Below are 19,682 nucleotides of genomic sequence, written 5' to 3'. Positions count from 1 at the left end.
AGGAGGAGTCGGCGGCACCGCCACCCCCGGGGCGCAGCGCCTCTGCAGGATCTCCGTCTGGGTCTGGCAGTCCGTCATCCACCTGCTGCAGATGGGGCAGGTCTGGAGGTAAGGCGGGCGGCCGGGGACCCCCCCGGACCTGGCGGGGAGCGGGGATGGCCGTCAGCGCGTCGCCCGACATGGCGGTGGGGCGGCGCGCCCCGGGCGCGGGTCGCTGTGCCCCGGCCCAGGCGGGGCGGGCGGCGCTGTCACCTCGTGGCCTGAGGTGGATCGGCGGCCCCTGGCCCCGGCGGGGCGGGCGGGGGCCGTTGTCAGCTCCTGGTCTGGGGTGGACGTGGGTCGGTGTCACCGGGCTGAGGCGGGGCGGGGCGGGGGGTAGCGGTCGGCTCGGAGATGGACGCGGGTCAGTGTCACCTCGTGGCCCAAGCTGGACGTGGGTCGGTGTCACCTCGTGGCCTGAGGTGGGTCGGTGCCCCCTGGCTGCGGTGGGGCAGATGGGCGTCACTGTCACCTCGTGGTTTGAGGCGGATGGGGGTCACTGTCCCCTGGCTGAGGTGGGGCCTGTGGGGGTCAGTGTCACCTCGTGGTCTGAGGTGGGTCATTGTCCCCTAGCTGAGGTGGAGCAGATGGGCATCGCTGTCACCTTGTGGTTTGAGGTGGAGGTGGGTCACTGTCCCCTGGCTGAGGTGGGGTGGATGGGCATCACTGTCACCTCACGGTTTGAAGTGGATATGGGTCAGCATCACCTCATCGTCTGAAGTGAACGTGGGTCAGTGTCATTTCGTGCTTTGAGGCGGAGGTGGGGTGGATGGGGGTTGCTGTCACCTCATGGTCTGAGGTGGACTTGGGTCAGTGTCACCTCATGGTCTGAGGTGGTCATGGTTGGTGCAGTGTCCCCCATGTGGAGGAGGGGAGATCTGGGAGTTACTCCCACTTCGGGTGAGGAGAGACCCAAAGGGAGGACAGATTCCCACAGAATGAGCCAGGGTGTGTGTGTGCTGAGGTGGGGGGACGTGGGGGTCGTTGTCACCTCATGGTCTGAGGTGGACATGGGACAGTGCTCCCCCAGGCAGAGGAGTTGTCGGGGCCCCCCTTGTGCTGAGAGGACATCCAAGGGGAAGAGAAGTTCCCTAAAAAGGTGTCTGTGGGGCTGAGGTGGGAGGAGTGGGCTTCATTGCTTCAAGCAGGACGTGGGTCAGTGCCCTCCGTGTAGAGATTTGCGGTGACCCTTGCTTCACTGAGGAGAGCCCCAAAGGGAGGAGAGATGCCCCCCCAGTGAGTGTGTGGGTCTGGGGAGAAGGGAGTAGGGGCTGCTGTCACCTCATGGCCTGGAGGGGAACATGGCTCAGTGCACCCCGCAGCATGGGGGGGTGGAAGTGGTTCTAGCTCCATGGGGCTGTAGATGGTGCCTCAAGGGATGGAGTGGGCTCTCGTCACCCCACAGACATGGGGCAGGATGGGGAGGGCGGGCTGGAGCTGCTCTTCCTGACGGGGGATGGTGTGTGTTTGGGGGGACACCCCATGCTTGACAGCGTGAAGGCGGGCCTGGGGCTGGGGGTGACCCTTGCACCAGCAGTGCTGCAGAGGGAGGTCCTGTGGCCCTGGGCAGGGCTTGCCCCACCGCTCCCCTGCTGGAGCTGGAGAGCAGAGTGGCCAGAAAAAGGCTCCACAGAACACAGGGGGCTTCTCCAGAGAGGGTCTGTGGTGGGGGCAGGGGGCAGACCCTCGGCTGCCGAGTGCTGGGATGTGCTGTTCCCAGAGGGCTGGTGTCTTGGCATGGATCGAACCCCCTATAGAGGAGGGGATGAGGGGTTGCATCTGCCCCTGATTGCTTCTCCCCACCTGATGGAGAGGGAGCCCCCTGGTTTGCTGACCCCCCCTGGTGCACCGAAGGTGCAGGTTGTGGGAGTGGAAGAACACAGCATGATACCTTGAATGTGGCTTTAGCAAAAGAAGAAACCTTCTTGGCCAGGTGGCAGGGGAGTGGGGATGGTGTTGGGGTTGCTGGTGTGAGACAAGGTCAGGGACGGGGACTGTTTCCCCCACCCCAGCAGGAGAGGTCCTGGGGTAGAGAAGACACTGGCCGGAGGAAGGGTTTGGGAAGTGACCCCGGGCTCCATGAGAATAAAAAAGCATCTTCCAGAGTGAGCTGGAAATTGCGTTATCCTCCCCAAAAAGAGATGTGGGAGGAGGCGGGGAGGGATTCTCCAGGATGAAAGCCTGTAGATGCAAACACCACCACAGAGATGTCGGTCTTACAGAACGGGGTGTTGTAAGGACAACTGTAAAGACCTAGCATGGCCCAGCATCCTCTGAGATGGGGCGTGGGGTTTTAAGTTGGAAGGGGTGGTTGAGGGAGGGTAGAGGGAGCTTTCAGGGTTCTGTCACGGGGTGGTGGATGCACCCCTCCACCCCATGGATGGGTTAGACTGTGGGGAAGAGGCTGCAGATGGGGTTGAATAGGTCTTGTAGCTTTTAAAATAATCCTTAGGGATCAGAGAGGGTTGTGTGTTTTGTTTTTTGGGTTTTTTTTTAAGAAAACCTAAGGGGTGAAGGGGAGAGGATCTGTGTGGGAAGGGTGCATGAAATGTATACCTAGGAAATAAGCCTATGTAATCGTGCAGCACAACAGCAACATGCATATTTCTTCTGCATCTTCAATGTCATTTGTGTAGCGTTCAAAGCACATTTGTTCTCAACTTCTGCTTGTGGGTTGTTCTTTTTTTGTTTGTTTGTTTTGTTGTTGTTGTGGCCAAGATTTGGGCTGGGGGATGGCGGGAGGGGGATGTCTGCAGGTGATGCATGAAGATGATGAATTAGTATGTGACCCTTTCTCCTGCTTTCCCTGGTACTCTCGAGTGCTGATCCCATCAGCAAAAGCAGTTCTTGATGCAGATGCTCCTCTGGCAAGTTGGATTTTTCCCCTCTTGGAGCCAGGCAGAAGAATTTGTTGTGTATTAGCTGTGGTGAAAGCTGGTGTTCGCAAAAATACTCCATGCCTTGGAATACTTGAGTGAACAGGTAGGGAGGGGGATGCTGAAGGGATGCAGGCAGAGATGGGGAGGGGTGCATGTGCAGGGGTGATTTTTTTTTTTTCTTTTCTTTTTGCTCATGTGAAGAACCAACGCTGAAGTTGCCCATGCTTTTCCCTGCTTTGTTAATGCAGAGGAAAAACGTTTGGTTCCAAGGCTGTGCAGGGCTGGGACTGCCAAAAGGGACTGAAAAGAAGCTCTATGGACTGGATCACGTTAGGTTAAATAAAGGAGCTTTCTCTTCTGTTGGTTGCTAATCCCTCTAGCACACGGCTGCTGCTTTTTAAGGCACACTGGGCAACACTGTCAGCGTGGAGCTGGCTCCCAGTACCTGACCAAAACAAGAATTAACTTCATGGGATCTGTGGGCTAGCCTCCACGAGGGTGTCTTCTTGCATTCCCACTGTAGCTATTACAAACACCATTAAAATTAGTTTTGAATGTGGTGATGGGACTAATACCAGAAAGCAGTGCTCTAGCGGTGTTTGCCTGCAGCTAAGTCGCTTTAAGCTGGTGAGAAGTTTTGACCTGGGGATGAAGGAGGAAGACCTGGGACGATGTAAGTTAGTGCGTAATGCACCCACTGAGCCAGGTTTCCTGCGTGATCATGGGTACGCGCTGTGACTTGCACATAGCGTAGAGGCTGTTGTGGCTGTTGCTCAGCAGCTGGAAGCGGTGTCATAGAGAATTGGGGGGGGAGGGGGGCAGGTTGGACTTGTACTGAAATCCTTGTCCTGAATATGTTAGGTAATCTGGGGTTTAGTTTGGGGGATAGCACAGTTCCTATAAGGACTTCTTTTCCTAAATGTTGCGAAGACTTGCTGGTAAGATGATGAATAAATAACATTTTATGGCAGAAATATAAATGTACATCAGCCTCTTATTTTAGAAGGGTTGTCTCTTCATTTTGTCTGGACTGTGGGAGAAGTAGCTTGTTTTTGAGCAGTCTGGATGGGAGCTTTATTTTCTGTTCATGTTCTCTCTTGTCCTGTTCAGGGTGTGAATTGTGACCAGGCAGGAGTGCTGAGGAGGCAGTGCAAGTATGGGGCAGGGAGCAGTTAGTGATATTTCTGGGTTTTTTGTGGTTGTTTCTTGCTCAGCTGAGAACCAGAGGCTGTGTTAATACTGCCTGCCTATAGTGGTTGCTGGGAAGAAAGTATACATATATGTTGTAAAAAAGTGTGTGTATGTATACATATATGTATATGTTTCTCTCTATATTTTTAATTCATGCTTGAAGTAGTATGATCAACTAACTGCTTGAAGTAGTTGGCATTCCAACTGATAAAGCTCAGGTCCTGGCATTTTTACCTTTATAAATCTACAATTTTCTTCTTTGATCTCACATCTCTTAGATTATCTTGAGGACTAGAACAATTCAGCCAGGCTGTCCAAAAAGCAAAGGATGCCAGTTGGGGCACGTTACGCTCACTATTGAGCTGCTGCGCTGCAAGCTGCAGAAGGGCTGTTCATTGAGGAGGGATGTTGCAGTGCTGTGGTTTTGCTGGAAATAGGCGAAAGGCGGGCTGGCTGTCAGAGCTTGCCAGGGCTGTTGCTTTCGCTGAAGCCATTCAGCTGTGTAAATTCTGGAGAAATAGTTTTGACCTGAAGTTTTTGTATCTTGGATGGTTGCACAAGTTGTATTAATGACAAGAGTCTAACTTCTATGTCTGATGTACCTTTCTTTAACCTCTCTTATAAGTGGGTTAGTGGGTCATGATTGCTGTCCTGGAATACAAGGTTTAGAGTATAAAGTACGATCCTTTGGGTTGCGGCATGCTATTAAAGAAAACATTATTGGATTCCATTGGATTAACAGTATGTAGAGTTTGAGCTAAAATGAATGCTGATCAGCTGGAAATCGCTGTGTCTGTTAAACTGTCAGTAATGGTAAGTTTTGTGGCTTGAATGTAATATGTTTGTAGGTTTTGCTTTTAAAACTGATTTGAATACATATTTAGAAGGAAAACATCCTGTAAAAAAAACCAATCAACCAAATCAGAGCAACCTTTGTCACTGTTTTGACATTAAAACCACCTTATGTATGTGTGTGACTAAAAGAAAAATTCCTGAAATTCAGGCAAAGGCTTGACATCTTGTTCATTAGTGAAAAGGCCAAATTTATGAGTTGTTCATCTTTCGGCATGCCTGGAGGTGGAAGGACGAATCAATGGGTTTAAACGGAATATGGGGTATTTAATTACTATGTAATGAGTGGGTTTAGGCTCTACTAAAATACTTTGTTCTGGGATGAACGTGAGTTAGATACATGCTACTTCAGATAGTTAAAAAATACAGGCAGCTACAACTCTTTAAGATAACCTACCCAAGTCCCTGGAAGTGGGAGACATCTGCTTGTCAAATGACAGATGAACGAGAAGCTGCTGACCTAATACTGCCTCATTGTCTTGGTTTGCGATGATCAGCTCTGTAGAGACGTTCTGTAAATTTACTGCCTTCCCTGGCATACTCAAATGTTTTTTTCAGCTTTTTCTGGTTAGCTTGTCTGGCAGCTAAGTTTTTCCCTTTAGCCAAGTTTTAACAGCTTGCTTTTATAGTATGGAGTTTTGTCAGCTTTTGACAAGTTGGCATAGAGAAGACATTCTGGGATAGATGATAAATATGTTCTCCCTACAAAATCGGGTCTGGGGTATATGGTGGTGGTTTGTTTTTGTCAGCAAGGTGGTTCTTCCTTCCCAAAACCTTACCCCCTCTGCCTCCATTTCTAAGAGTTTTCCATGGGATCTCTGGGCTTTGAGTGTAGTGGTCCAAAGACATTGAATCTGAAGTGCAAGGCAGGTAGGTTTTGTGTGTTGGAAAATCATCATCATCATAATGAAAAAAGGCTTTATCACTTGAGTAGGGTCTCCATTGTTTGCGGGGTGGTGGTAAGGCTCTGTGTCTTGTTGAGTGCTACCCACTAGAGGGGGTCAAACCACAGACGTTGAAGCAGATCGGCGGTGCCAGCCTTGGGAGGGCAGAGTTTTCTCTAAACGTTTTCTTGGGAGAAATAACTGTTCAGCCCTTGACCTGTTGGGAGCTCGCCTTCCCATGTATTTCAGCGTTTCTGCAGTGACAGCATGGCTTGGGTAGGTGGGTGAGTGGGATTCAGAGGAGAAACTGGAGTTTGGTTTCCTCTTGGTTGTGGGGTCTCCTTCTCTGGAGACATTCAAAACCTGCCTGGACTCAATTCTGTGGAGCCTGCTCTGGGAGAACCTGCTTTAGCAGGAGGTTGGACTAGATCTCCAGATGTCCTTTCCAACCCTGACCATTGTGTGACTCTGTGGAGGTGCTGTTGAGGAAAAGCCATGTGGGCAGGAGGTGCTCCGTGGGTAAGGTGGCTGTGCAGTGACAGCAGCTAGTCACCTCTCTGCTGTGGTATTTGGGGAGGAGGAAGGGGAAACAGAAATGCTTTGGTGACCTGACTTTGTTCTTACTGGAACCAGCATGAAGTTCCTATGGCTTTCAAGGCAAGGACACCGGTGCTACGTGTTTTCAAGAGACCATCTCCAGGAGTCCAATAACTGTAAGAGCAGATGGCTGCTTTGAAGTTGGGTTGCAGGCTGCTTTACTAAGTGCTGCTACCCGCGTGGTCTTTGACCAGAGCGTCCCTTTTCAGTTGCTAAAGCTTCATGCTGAACTCTAGGAAAGACGGTCATGCCTTTTTTTTCCAAGTGCCCTACAGTTTCCTCTTTAATGCCAGTGGCAACCTAAAAGTGCCTTTCCTGGTGGAGGAGAGGCAGGGTGCCAAGGGAGGGGGGAATGATGGCTCATCTTTTTTGTATGTTGAAATTATAAGCTCTCTATTTTCCACCTTTCTAGACACTTCCATTTTGCTTTTAGCTGCATTGAGCTAGCTATATTCCTTGCAGTGGTTCTCCTCTCAGTACAAATGTAGGTTATTCAGGGAGCATTTCTTTTAATGAAAAGGATGGAGGTAGAACTGATGGTGATAAAGCATCACTTTGGAGGAGAGCTGCTTTTGCTGTCTTGAGACTGCAAGGAACAGAAATTGGATGTCAAATGTGTAATTTTCTTTGGGGAATGAAGGTGAGCCTATGGACAAGTCTGGATCCCTCACAGAACTTCTCCGTGTACTTTCATTTGGCTTTATTTCCCTTGAATCCTGACTTGATTTTTAGCACCTCACTGTCATGAAAATCAGTGGTCGTATAAGCCAGTGTTTTAATACCTGAAAGGTTTTAGGCAGAAGTAACTATGAATCAGAGTAATGCTTTGGTATAGCTGGGGATAAAATTAAATTGTGATTAAAGGTATAAGCAAAGAACATGTGCCAAATATTGTTACTTCATTGACCCATCTTCTTCTGATGTGTTGGGATTCGGTCTGATGCCCTAGTCTGCTATGCCTGCTTTAGGGCACTGAGATGCTTTTCCAAACTGGATCTCAAGAAAACAGGGAAAGAACTTCCCTGGGGGAGAAGGATCTTTAGAAAATCCTGAAACCTAGTGGCAGTCCAGCGGTAGAAGAACAGCTGTGTTTCTTACCCCGTGGAGCAGAACAGCCTGATCTTTGCCAGGCAGGTCAACAGGCACATCCCATGTCCTTGGGGACAGGTCTGCCTGCAGTGTCAAGGATGCTCCGAAAATCTGGTTTGTGGGACTGAGCCAAATGGCTGTGACCCAGGGCAGCTGGTAGCAGCCTACTGCAGCTCCTCCTCATGGCTTGAACTCCCCCGACTCCGCGGATCTGTATTGCCCATCACCCTATATCCTGGTTTCAACCTATGTTTGGTTATCCATAACTGCTGTAGTGTAGGAGCCACATCTTCATTGCTTGAGAGGAGTCTCAGGAGTCCCCTGGGCAAATCTGACCTGTGGACTGAGTGCTTTCATTATTTTGGTATAAATGGGTGTATTACTCCTTGCATCCGTGTCTTGAAGCCCTAGCTGAACCAGCAGCTCTGTTAGAGCAAAATTGGATCTCGTCCAAGAAACAAAAAATAGAGTGAGAGGCAATCTTAAATGTGTCCCCAAAACTATAATGGGACCTGAAGACTGTGCTTCTCCTCACATCTCCTTTCTTTTGAAATCTGTGAGAGCTCAGGTTCACCCATGACATATTCACAATCTGTCCTTAAGTGACTTCAGCTGCACAGAAGATCTTTTGTGGAATTGGCAGCTTCACTGAAACCTCCTGTATCCAAGTCCAGAGCCTTTATTGCAAGGACCTCCTCTTCCTCTGCTCCGCTCTGCTTGCGCAATTGCACGTTATGATGATTCGGTTTACCTGCTGTGGAGGTTGTTGCGGATTTTTACATCCCAAATAAATATCTGAGTATTGTACCGCCTTCGGCACAGGATGGGTTGAGAGAATAGGCATCTTCTCACTTGTTCCAAAACCCCATGGGAAATGGGACTTGGACAGGAGTGCATCATAAATGCTGCCTTAGTGCCCTGCCGTAGATGATCTGTGAACGGGGACTAAGGAAAACAAGCTGGTTGTGAACAGGCTTAAATTAATACTGCAGAGGTCTGTACGCATGCTGGAAAACCTCAGTAGGCTGTTCTGCTATATCACCTTTTCTACCTTTGGAGGTCATCTTGATGCGGGAAAAAATTTGCTGTAAAACCCTCACCAATTTGGCAGAACTCTTATTAAAAACTCTTCAGGAGCCACAATGCAAAAGGCTTTGGCACCTGGAACTGCCTTTATCACCTTTCTAATTAAACCTGTGGAAAAAGCAAGTTGAACCCAAGTGATGGAGGGGTGTGGCCAGCTGCCGGGGCCTTCTTCAGCTTGCAGGTCTTGCTCAATGAGGTTTTCTATAGGGCAGCAGTGGGGCAGGGATACCAAGCCATGCTTCTGCTTGCACAGTGGGTGCTGGACTTTGTGGCTGTCTGCAAAAAGAGAGGAGTGATAGGCTCCCACATCCTCTCAGTGGATGGCTCAGGCTTGTCTGCTAAAACAGGGGGTTGACAAGTATCCCTGTGAGTTTGCAGAGAATTCCAGTGTCTGGGAAAATCACCATTTCGCCAGTTTCTGTTATAAAAGAAGAACAGTTTAACTCTTTGTGCTTGGTTACACCCCACCCCCCCCCCCCCCCCAGCAGTCTTGGATGATAGGACTGGCAGTAATACATTGCCTGGTGTACCAAACACGGAAGACAGCAGTGAAGCACCAGGAGTGGTTTTTGAGTTTGGGATTGGAATTCATCCCAGTTATGTCTAAGCGAAGGAAAAAAGAGCAACGGAGGCCGATGTTGTTGAAGTAAAAATTGTGAAGAGTGGTATAAGCAGAAGGCATTTAAATAATGTAAACAGTCTGGCATGGGGGGAAGGATGGGAGGCATTCCAGAAACAAAGGGAAAATAGTTCTAAAACATGGCTAAAAATATACCAACTCTTGCATTCCAGAGATTATCTCAATTAGGGCTTTTTCAGTATATCTTTACAACAGAATTGTAGGAGTTCACAAAAGATAATAGAGGCTATGAGATATGGAGAAGTGATATTAATTTGTTTAATTAAAAGGATGAAGAGCTCCCTAAAATAAGATTCACTTATCTTCTGTTGTAGGGAGGAACGAGGTTGTATTCAGAAAACCACGACTTGTAGCATTGTAGTGTGGGGAAAGCGTGGCGAGAACCAGGGCTGGGAGTAAGAGCCGCCTTCTTCAGCCTCAGCAGTTGCTTGCTCAGTGACTTTCAATAGTAAATCCTTTCCCATGGGATTAATGTGCTATTAGAGCCAAATGGTATGGTTTTACATTTCCAAGAGGATTTTGTCCAATATTGGGGGAGCAGAAATTGGATGTTTTCTTCCAATGGAAAAAAAAAATATTCATGTGCCAGAACTTTCAGGTGCACGCAACACACTTTTAACAGGGCATCTGTATGTGTGGAGCTGTGCATGTATGTGCTCGATGTCCTCCTTGGTGGTGTGCTAGTGTGTGTCAGAATTTATGTCCAGCCTCAGCTCTGCGTATACTTCACTTGGCATGGGGGAGAGGCATGCATTTATATCCAGCCATATTTTAAGAAGTGTAGGGGGAGGCAGTAGGGGCCAGGGAGGAGGAGAAGACCCTCGTGCAGATCTAAATTAAATTAGCCCCCCCTGGATGTATATTAAAATGTTAAGTAGCACTAAGCTCTGTATCCCAGCTCAGCAATATTGCGAGGCACTTTATTGCTTTAATGAAGGGATAAAATAGAACCTGCAATTATAGTAATTTTTTCTAATTGAATATTTTGCTTTATTCTTTCTCTTTCAAAGCATGACTGTAAGTACTAGCCTTCATAAAGCTTTGGAAATATTTATACTTTCCCTTTCTGGCAATGGGTGTAAATACGCTTTTTTTTGGGCAGACCATTTCAGTCCCTTGTGGCTGAGGAGCCGAATGGCTCTGGAAACTGGTGGGCAATAAACCTTTCTCTGCTCGTTTTAACCAATTGCCATTATCACTGGAAAATACTAGTTTTCCATCTGGTGGTGAGGGGGGAATGTGGTGTTACAGACTAAATGTTTTCCATCGCCATACCTGGGTTTGACGTGATTGTCAGGTGTCTTTTTAATTAATTTATTGTCCATGCTGGGCTGGTGCTCAACAGCTGCAGCCAGTCTCTTATCCCCAGGCCGTGTTCTCCATGGGCAGATGAGATCCTTGTTTTCTGCCACCTAGGCAGAGTTTGGGGAGGAGGATAGGGAAAAGCACCTTCTGGATCTTGCTTGAGCAAATGGTAGGTAAAAGCCAAAGCTGAAGGGCAAGGACCTTTTGTCCCCGTTTGAGGACTGGTGGTGCAGCAATGCTGACCGAAGGGACAGGGCATTGAACTTGAAACACTGATGGTATAATTGGGTGTCGATTGAAGTTTTCGAAGTAGCCGGTTTTGGTGACACAAAATGCCAGTGTTTCAAACTGAAGTTCCTACCTCCAGCTCAAACCTCAAGCAGGCAGAAAAATGCAGGTGAATTAACATAATAATTGCATTGTGCATTCTCTGTGCTGAATCTCTGGTTTAAAGAGGGAGATTTGCTGATACTTCCTCCACGCGTACACTGGTGATGGGATGCTATCAGTTTTACGCTGTTGCAATAGCTGTCTTCTTGTCTAAAGGGAACTTTTATCCAATAAACTGCTTATCGCATGTAGTTGTCCTTTCATCTAGCGTGGGTGGTGTGTGACGGCTGATTGAAGGCGCAGTATTGTGGTTCATTTATGAATATTAATGAGGAATGGAAATAATTTGGAACAGTGTGCGCCCACGACTCTCGAAGCACTGGCTGCAGAAATGCATCCGTTCTTCCCTTGCGGGAGACCTACGGCTACAAGCCCAGGGAAGACATGAACACACATTGGGATGTAAGGTCACCATATACGGGCTGTCATGCCGACGCGTTGACTTGGTGATACGGGAAGAGGTTGCTTTAATGCTTTATTTCCTGGGGTTTGTTACACCTGGGCTGGGGAAGAAACGGTTTCTTTGGAGAGAGCTGCAGCAGCGCTTTGCCAAGTCATGTGCATCAGACCTGGAGTGGGAGCTGGAGGTTGAGGCTTTCGCATCGGCACGTGGCTGTGTGGAAAGGCAGTATGATAGACCTTCGCGCCCTTGTTTTTGTGAAGGACACGCTTTTTTCCTGAATGCTTAATCTTACCTTAGTCCTTGTCAGTCTGATTCCATTGTCATGCATTGACGCAAATACATCGCACCGCTGACGCCAGGAAAGGCTCCAGCCCCAAATCTGATGCAGCTCACTTCTGGATGACACAAGAGCCCCTCCATGGGTCCATCTCATTGCTTTCCCTTGCTTCAATTTGCTCCCTTCAATAAAAGATGCACAAAATCCTACCATGTGCACTCATCAAGCATAGAGCCTTCTTTGTCTGGCTTGCTGGGAGCTCACTGTCAATGACTGCATCTCTGCTTGGGAGCTAAATAGTGGCAGGATTTGTCCCTTGGCCCTGAGGTGGGCTGGCACAGCATGGCCGTTTCTGTCATGCTCAGCTTTCTTGGCTTTTGGGACAGGGTGGCTGCCTCCAGGCTGCCAGCTGGGAATGGTTTCTGGGCTGTGCCAACTCCTGAGCAGTGCCGAGGAGCTGCTGGGGTGAGGGCTGGTAGGTCCTGGTCAAAATGGTGCCAGGAATGCTTTTATAGTGGTTGAGCTGCACAGACAGTGGCATCCCTGCCTAATACACAAGGAGAAGCGCAGAAGGATGCAGCACTTTTGGAAGGAAAATATTCCCCTTACTTAGGGTTAATTTTTATTTTCTTGTGAGAATATGTGAGGTTTTTTCCCAGCTGGAGAAGGTTGTATCCAACCTATCAGAATCTATAGCAAAATCCACTTCTAGCTTTTGGATGTGGCTATATGGTTTACCTGTTCGGGTCTAAATTTATTTTATGACCCGTGTGTGCTCCAGTAGTGGAGCCCAGATCCCTTCAAGGGATTAGATTGTAAATACCACCTTTGGGAGATTTATATTCAGTGGATCACTTAAGTATTAATGCTTAAGGGTGAAACCTGGGTGGGTGATGGAGGAAGGAGAAATGCCCAGGCATGTCCATCTTGCTGAGACCCAAACGCTCATGTCCTTGTGAATATATCCAGCTCGGATGCTGATGGGGGAGGACGCGATTCATTGTTCTTGCAGTTTTCTTCATGATTTGGTCTTAAGTAAGGACCCGGTGGGGTTAAGCTGGGACCATCCTGGGAGTGCAGGACAAGCAGCAAGCCAGAAATGTTCACATCTGAGGTCATCCATCTTCACCCAGACCCAGCTGAACTTAATTTGTGGGTTAATTATTTTTTTTAAGGCAAGCTGAGTAATTAGCTGATTTACTTTAAAACTCCTCAGAGCCCTTAAAAACAGTGGTTTTAAAATGGGTTGATTATTCTGCTTTCTTCAAAGCAGGGTATTAGGAAAAACAGTCTCCTGCAGGCATGTTCCTCTCACAGCCCACAGGCACTGCAGGGGTGTTGTGATGTGTCACACACGCTCAGTGTCACAAATCATTCCTGTGTGCATGCCACTTGCTTTAAGTGGGGCATGATGGCTGTCAGAGGGTGATCATCTTAATCTGCAGGTTCAAGTTTGGCATTTGCTTCATTCCTGGTGTGGCTTTGAACCAGCACGCTCTTTGCTTTTCAATGGTGCGCTTTAGATCTGGGATAATAAAACATCAAAGTAAACTAACTGTTGTGGGTACAGAAGAATCAGGACACTCAGTAGGACTTCAGGGAATAATAAATTTGTTCTATATTTAATCTTATATTTATCACAGTGTCAGTATGAGACCACTTCATTTTACTACTTTAACTGTATCTAAGAATAACTGAACACTTGAAATATTGAGAAAGTGGCTAATACCTGGTGGTAGCTGATGGGATCCAGCTTTAATAGTTATTGATTGGTTTCAAAAAGCTCCCAGTAATATCACATCTTAGCTACTGTATGTTGGGAGTTAAAATCCTTTCAGTTACTTAAGATTAGAAGTAATTGTAGATTTTCAGCTTAATCATCCTTCAGTAGGTGAACACAGCCATGACTTCAGATGTCATTTACAATTTTGCAAAAAGTTATGGTTGATCTACTACAGTTTTATTGTGTGAAGATCTTGGCATCCCGAAATGCAAACGTTCTCAAACATTTCCTCAGCTGCTCTAGAATTGGTGTGGCTTCTCTGGTTGGGATGCAAACACTAGTTTGAAATCTGCTTGTCAGACAGTGAATACAAGAGGCAAATGAACCCTGTAGGGCTGGTATTACTGCATAGTCCTTTCCAGTAATGCCCCATATGTGCAGGAGAGTCTGCAGAGGTGGGCTGAAACACCCCACAAGTTCTCGTAAGAAAACAAAAATTAACCCTAAGGGAAATATTGTCCTTCCAAGAATTCAGGAGAGCAAAAAGTAAGATCACTGCTTTTTAATACTAAAACTCTGCCCAGGTAACCTATCATTTATCTGAATAATCCCTCCACCAGTATGCTTCAAAACACCACCTTAATGGATGCTTTATTACCATTTGTGCAGAGCCTGTTTTTAGTCCTTGTTTTACTGCTCTGGAGTTTAATAATTCCATTTATAAAAGTGCTTCCCCCGCCCCCCCCGTATGGCTTGTTGCACAATTAGAGCTTTGTTAAAGGCTCTCATTATTTTTCCTTGTTGTGATCAAGCTCTGCCTTGGAATTAACCACTGAATTTTCTGTTTGAACACACAGATCTCACTGGAATTCCCTGCTGCTCCTTTAACCAGGAACTGGCTCTTTGTGGTACTTGGGGGAAGTGACCAGTTTTTTAGCAGGGAGGGAAAATTATTTCTGACACTTATATTTTTCTTTTTGGTATTTAACTGGGTCCTCAGAGCAAAAAAAGCTACTACAGTTACAGGGAGATATGTAAGTGCAGCAGGGAGTTTGAATTCAGGGTTTAAGTTTAATTTCTAATGGCTTTGCTGACTTCTTTGCCTGGGACTGGATTATTTTCCCCTTTCTTTCAGGGGATTAGGGGATTTGTAAACCAACACTTCCAACAAAGGTGCTAAAAGACCGAGAAGGTCACATCTCTTTGCTTTGAATGAATTGCTTTGACGGTCCTGAAAGCACGTTTTGGGGGAAATGCAAAGGCAAAATCATACTTCTGTTTTGGAGGGGAACAGCTGAAGTATTCCATGTAGGAATTAATGAACGAGGATGCACCAACTGAAAATTCAGTAGTTAGTGCCATTTCCTACATTGAAAACCGTGCTGACTTGAACAGAAAGCTGTTGAAGCCTTCTGAATGCTCGAGGAGCCAGACTGGAATTGGGGCCATGTTTCTGGTTGGGATCCAGTGCTGTGTTCTTGTGTGCTGCTGTGAAGTTACTACTTGTGAAGGACCACAGCACTCTTAACAGCATACTTGCTCTTCCCTAATAAAGAATTAAAATGCAAGCGTTCAGGCTGGATATTTTGCCTAGCATTGACCCTGACAGTCAAAGAAAGGGTTCTTGCCTTGGTAACACTTTCCACTGGGTATAGCATTAATTGGTTGTGTGAATTAACTGAAGACTAAACTTCATTAGGCTGCTATTATTGTTGCATTTGTATTCTTCCTGTCCTAAATCCTCAGTGAAAACATCTGTTAGTCACTCAAAATAGAAGTCTGCATTCTTAGGAGCAATTTCACCATCATAAAACCGTGGATTTTTACTGATTAGGCTTAAAGAGCAGTCATCTTTAAAAAAAAAAATAATCTGTTTTCCTTCCAGTCCGTTTTCCAAGAGGAAGCCTTTCATTAAAACTTTTAATCTGTGTTAACTCTAACTGCAAGTTTGAGTTTGTGTTTGTGCTGTTGGTGTGGTTCTCCTGTATCTGTTAAGAGCTCAGAGATGAGCAATGTCCTCCTTCCTTGGCATTGCCCATCTTCTGTTTTCTGCGCTTCACCCATTTCCCATCTGTGGGAGAGTATTCAGCTTTTGCCTTGGCAGGTATTGTTTTCTTCAGCAGTAATGCTGAGGTAGGTCCAAGTGTTTTATTTAGACTCTTACCTGTTCCTGGACCTGGGGTTTCAGTGTAAAATTAGTGCATTGAATTGCTCTGGTCGTTGTTTTGTTTTAAACCGAATGTCTCCAGCAGGGTTGGACTACTTGCTGTATTTATGGAGCTCAATGGCAGAAACCAGCTAGTAGCAACCCTTTTGGTTTTGTGGTTGGTGTTTTTGTTTGTGGTTTTTTTTAGGTTTCAGTGTTTCCTTTGTTCCACACAGACTTTGTTGGGTCCTCTAAGAATTTTGCCTGGAGAGCTCCTAGCTGTCCCAGGCTGACTCTGCCTGCTCTTTTGAGCATCACCTGCTAGGGTTACATCCAGCAATTGACCCTCACAAAGTTTCACGTTTTTGGAGCCTGGGTACTGTCACCTTATTTGCCTCAAATGCAGAGGCAGTGCCTGGCAGCTGCCCATACCCCGCTAGCCCATCTGAGCCCAGCCAGCTCCTTCAGCAGACAGCCAGGCATAATAGGTGAGAACTAGTAGTAATCAAAGGAAGAAAAGCCCGTTGTTGTCATTTCTTAGCCAAAGAATCTTCAAATGCTCAAACAAGAGGCTTGAACACCAGCAGCCTGTGACGCAGCCTTGCTAGCCCAATTTTTCTACCAGCTAGTCCTGGCTTGGGTCTGCAGCAGGCAGCCTTCCTGCTCAGGGCCCTTAACATTAACCCAAAACTGGGGGGAGGGTAACTTCTGAAAGTTTTGCAAAAGTGTCAGAGTCTGAGAAGCTAGTAATAGTTCAAGTTAAGGAGACATTAATTGCAGGAGAAGTCATTTAAGGTCATCTACCAACCAATAATGAAGAGCTAGCAGAGAAGAGAGCAACGAAAGAGACTGTCCAAAATACAAATGCAACTTAAAAGCCTGACAAGTTAAGGCTGGTTTTACTGAAAGCACTGTTATGCACTATATTAGATTTCAGAAAAGCACATTCGTAGGAGCAGGGAATGACCATGAAAATTTACCATCCCAAACATAAAATTTGCTCATGCATCCTTTGCTCGATGATTCTAATGATAATGCCAAAATGACTGTTGGCCCATTAAAGGTTATATATTACTCTTCCTAATCATATGAGTAGAATTATAAAAAGAAATTTATGCTTTAAATTAGGCTGTTTACCCAGCTTTGTGGAGTAGCTATTATTTTCCTCTATACAGTGTTTCCCCTTCTGTGTATCTCTGCAGCTACACAGACCACAGCATTGGGGCTGATGTGCAGACGTGAAGAGTTAGACACATCTAAAACCTCTGGGTTCAGTCAGCAAAGACAGCTTTTGTCAGTTTATGATCTCATGCGTATTTTGTTCCCCCGCAGGAGTTCTGTTATCTGATAAGATTGCATTACCTTGGGTCAAACAGTGGGATTATCTAAATGAGGCAGTCTGCTACCCTGTCCTTCCCAACTTGGTGCTGGGTTTACTTGCTCTGCGTTGGCTTTGATGGGGGCTTTCCTGGGGTGTCCTGCAGTCATTCGATCGTGCTTTGGTGAATTAGAGAAATAACTCTGTGTCCTGAACGGGTCAGGGCTCTGGGTGACAGGTATAACTAGCTCTTGTGCAGAGTTCCCTGTGATCTGTGATGACTGCCTGAGTTAAAGGAAGAAACCACAAAGAAGCATGATGTTTGGTGTTTTTGATGGAGTTCCAATTTGAGCATAAAATACCCTTTTTTAGTTTTTTGAATCCTACGAGTTATTGAAAATAGTTCACAATACTTGAAAGAGCTTTTCTGGGAGTATAGGGAAGTGCAACCAAAGCATTTGTATCTTCAGAGATCTCAGGCCAAAATGCCGTGCAGCTCATTATCGTGTTTCTGATGGCGAACAGAAGAGAGCACAGGTGGCCTAGGAAAAGGCGTTGGATCTGGGCAGGTGCATTATGATTTTCCTCCAGGTTATCATGCCATCATCTGGCATTTATGGCTTAGAAAGTTCCCGAGCAGGAGGTGGCGTGTGTTTAATAGCCCATGATGAATACTTCAGTCCTTTAAGGGCTTTTGAAGCTTGGCAAAATTTCCTTCAGTGCTGTTTTGAAAATTTTACTTCACTTGGTGTCTTCTTGCTGTTTTGATCAGGGAGATTTCCATGGAAGGACATGAATTCTGAGGGTTTGAAACTCTTTTCCCGCAAAAACTGAGAATGGGACAATTACAGCTGTTTTTTTCCATGCAAATTCCAGTGTGGAATTGAACTTTAGCTCTAGACATATTAAGTTATCCTGGAAGAGCTGAAACCAGTGGAATGAGTTTCTGCCCCTTAGAGAGGAAGAAAATACCTGTGCAAGAAGTACCTTTCCATAGATGAATTGTGGAGACTTTTGTCTTTGAGTGGAGCAAGATACTGAATGTTGCAAGGTCAGTTCTCCAGCTTCTCTGTGGTGTAGATGTGGAGGACCAAGGTCTTTCCTGGTGTCATATCAGACTTGAAGATCCTTGCAGGAAATCCTTCGGGTTTGTATGAGCAGTATCTTCTGGCTAAAGGTAGTACCTAGACTACAGTCAAATGAGAAGCTGGGCTGAATAGCGCAGTGAAGAAGATTTGGAAAACTTGTGTTTGTTCTTGATATTTTTATTAGGTAATGTTTTGTGCGTATTGGGCTTTAGGAATATGTGTCGAGAAAATACTCTTTTTCTGTTGGTGTTTTTAGTGTGTCTTATTTATTTTGCAGTTGAAGCGTGTTTTAGTGTGAAAGATTTTATAGATAAGATTGCTTAAAAAATACCCATGTGCTCTACAACTGCTGCAAAGAGAGCTGAGCACCTTTCAGGAGGTGGGGAAACCCAGCTCTGAAAATAGACATGGCATTGTAATAACCCCTCAGGATCAGATGCTGTCTCCCACCTGGGATGCATGTGCTAATGGACAGGGTACCTGGAGTGATTTTACACGGGGATGCCTTGGCGTGAAACGAGGAATAGCTTCAGCAGCAAAGATGCGTTATTGGCAGAGTCGTGAGGCTGTGGTTTCTCTCGTTTTTCCCTTTTTCTGCCTTTTGGAGTACTTGCCACTCCCAAAGTGGGTCTAGCAAGAGTTGGGCCCCCACTGATTTTGCTGCAGCAGGTTATGATCCCAGCTGCAAGGTGTATGGCTTGATTTGAAGCAAAATCCTGGAAGAGGGCAAGCAGTGAGAAGGGAGCATGGGCGTTGCAAGAAGATGTGTTTGCTAAATACTTTCTGGGAGGCTACCAAGTGGTGTAATAACTAATCTCAAAGGTGATAGCTGTTCTAAAAAGAGAAGCTCGTTTCTGATTTCAGCTTCTGGATAATGTGGTTTGGCTCACACCTTGGAGCTGTCAGTGCAGGAGCGGGTCAGGAAGAAGGTGGAGAGCTGGTGGATGAATTGAGGAATATCATCACTTCACAAGTGGTAATGTGAAATCTTGTGTGGGGTTCCTCTGAATTTGTAAGAGCAGGAAATAAAGTGGAAAAGCAGTTGCATTCAGTATCTTGAGAGCTGCCTTATAAGAAGGAGAATTACAAGTAGCTCCAGCCTGTTCATTTTGTGCAGTTAGTAACACTTTCCCATTAAAATATTTTATTTTCTTGAAGCAGAAGTGAATCTTTAGGGTTGTTTTCTGAGGTTTACTTGGTGCATAAACTTTTGATGTCTCTTTCTGCCCCTTCTTCATTGTTTTTATCATATTTTACCTTTCTGAGTGACCTCCTCTTTCATTTCTTTTGGTGCACTGACGGTGTTACTCCTGCTTTCGAGGTTTGCTTGCAGCGAGCACAAGTGAGCAGGCACCTGTGCTTAGTATCTCATCTGAAACACAAACCCGTCGGCTGCACGATGCCTTCCCAGCCCTACTGAGAGCATGGTTGTCCCCTGGTACCCCAGCTCACTGCTGCTAATTCACCTGCTTTGTCTGGGCACTAAGCAGATCTGGATCCCATGGAGACTTTTCATCTTCAGCAGGACTGCAGGGCACAGACCTTGTGTTCTCCAGGATGTGAGCAGAGTGTAATATTGATTATGATGCTTACTGTAGTTATTTATTACATTCATTAGCAAGGAAGAGAGGAGAGACTATTGTACCGTATTAAGTTGTCCCTGAGACACCTAGATAGTAAATAATAAAGAAACAATTGATGATGGAGGAGAACTGGTGCAAAGCTGGGACAGTCAATGTAAGGATCTACCAGCCAGCCTTTTAAAATTAATAATG

General features: G+C 46.3%; 1 protein-coding gene across 1 annotated transcript in view; it reads left to right on the top strand.

The window, feature by feature from the left end:
• XKR6 (XK related 6) overlaps positions 1–19,682 on the top strand; it is a 197,385-nt gene that overhangs the window by 802 nt on the left and 176,901 nt on the right. The window contains 1 exon segment of the mRNA XM_055810673.1: positions 2–108. Coding sequence (XP_055666648.1) covers positions 2–108 — 107 coding nt within the window.

This window comes from Falco peregrinus, chromosome 7 (genome assembly GCF_023634155.1).
Source record: "Falco peregrinus isolate bFalPer1 chromosome 7, bFalPer1.pri, whole genome shotgun sequence".
NCBI classification, from domain to species: Eukaryota; Metazoa; Chordata; class Aves; order Falconiformes; family Falconidae; genus Falco; species Falco peregrinus.
Note: the sequence above shows the minus strand (reverse complement) of the source record. Positions and strands in the feature narration are given on the sequence as shown.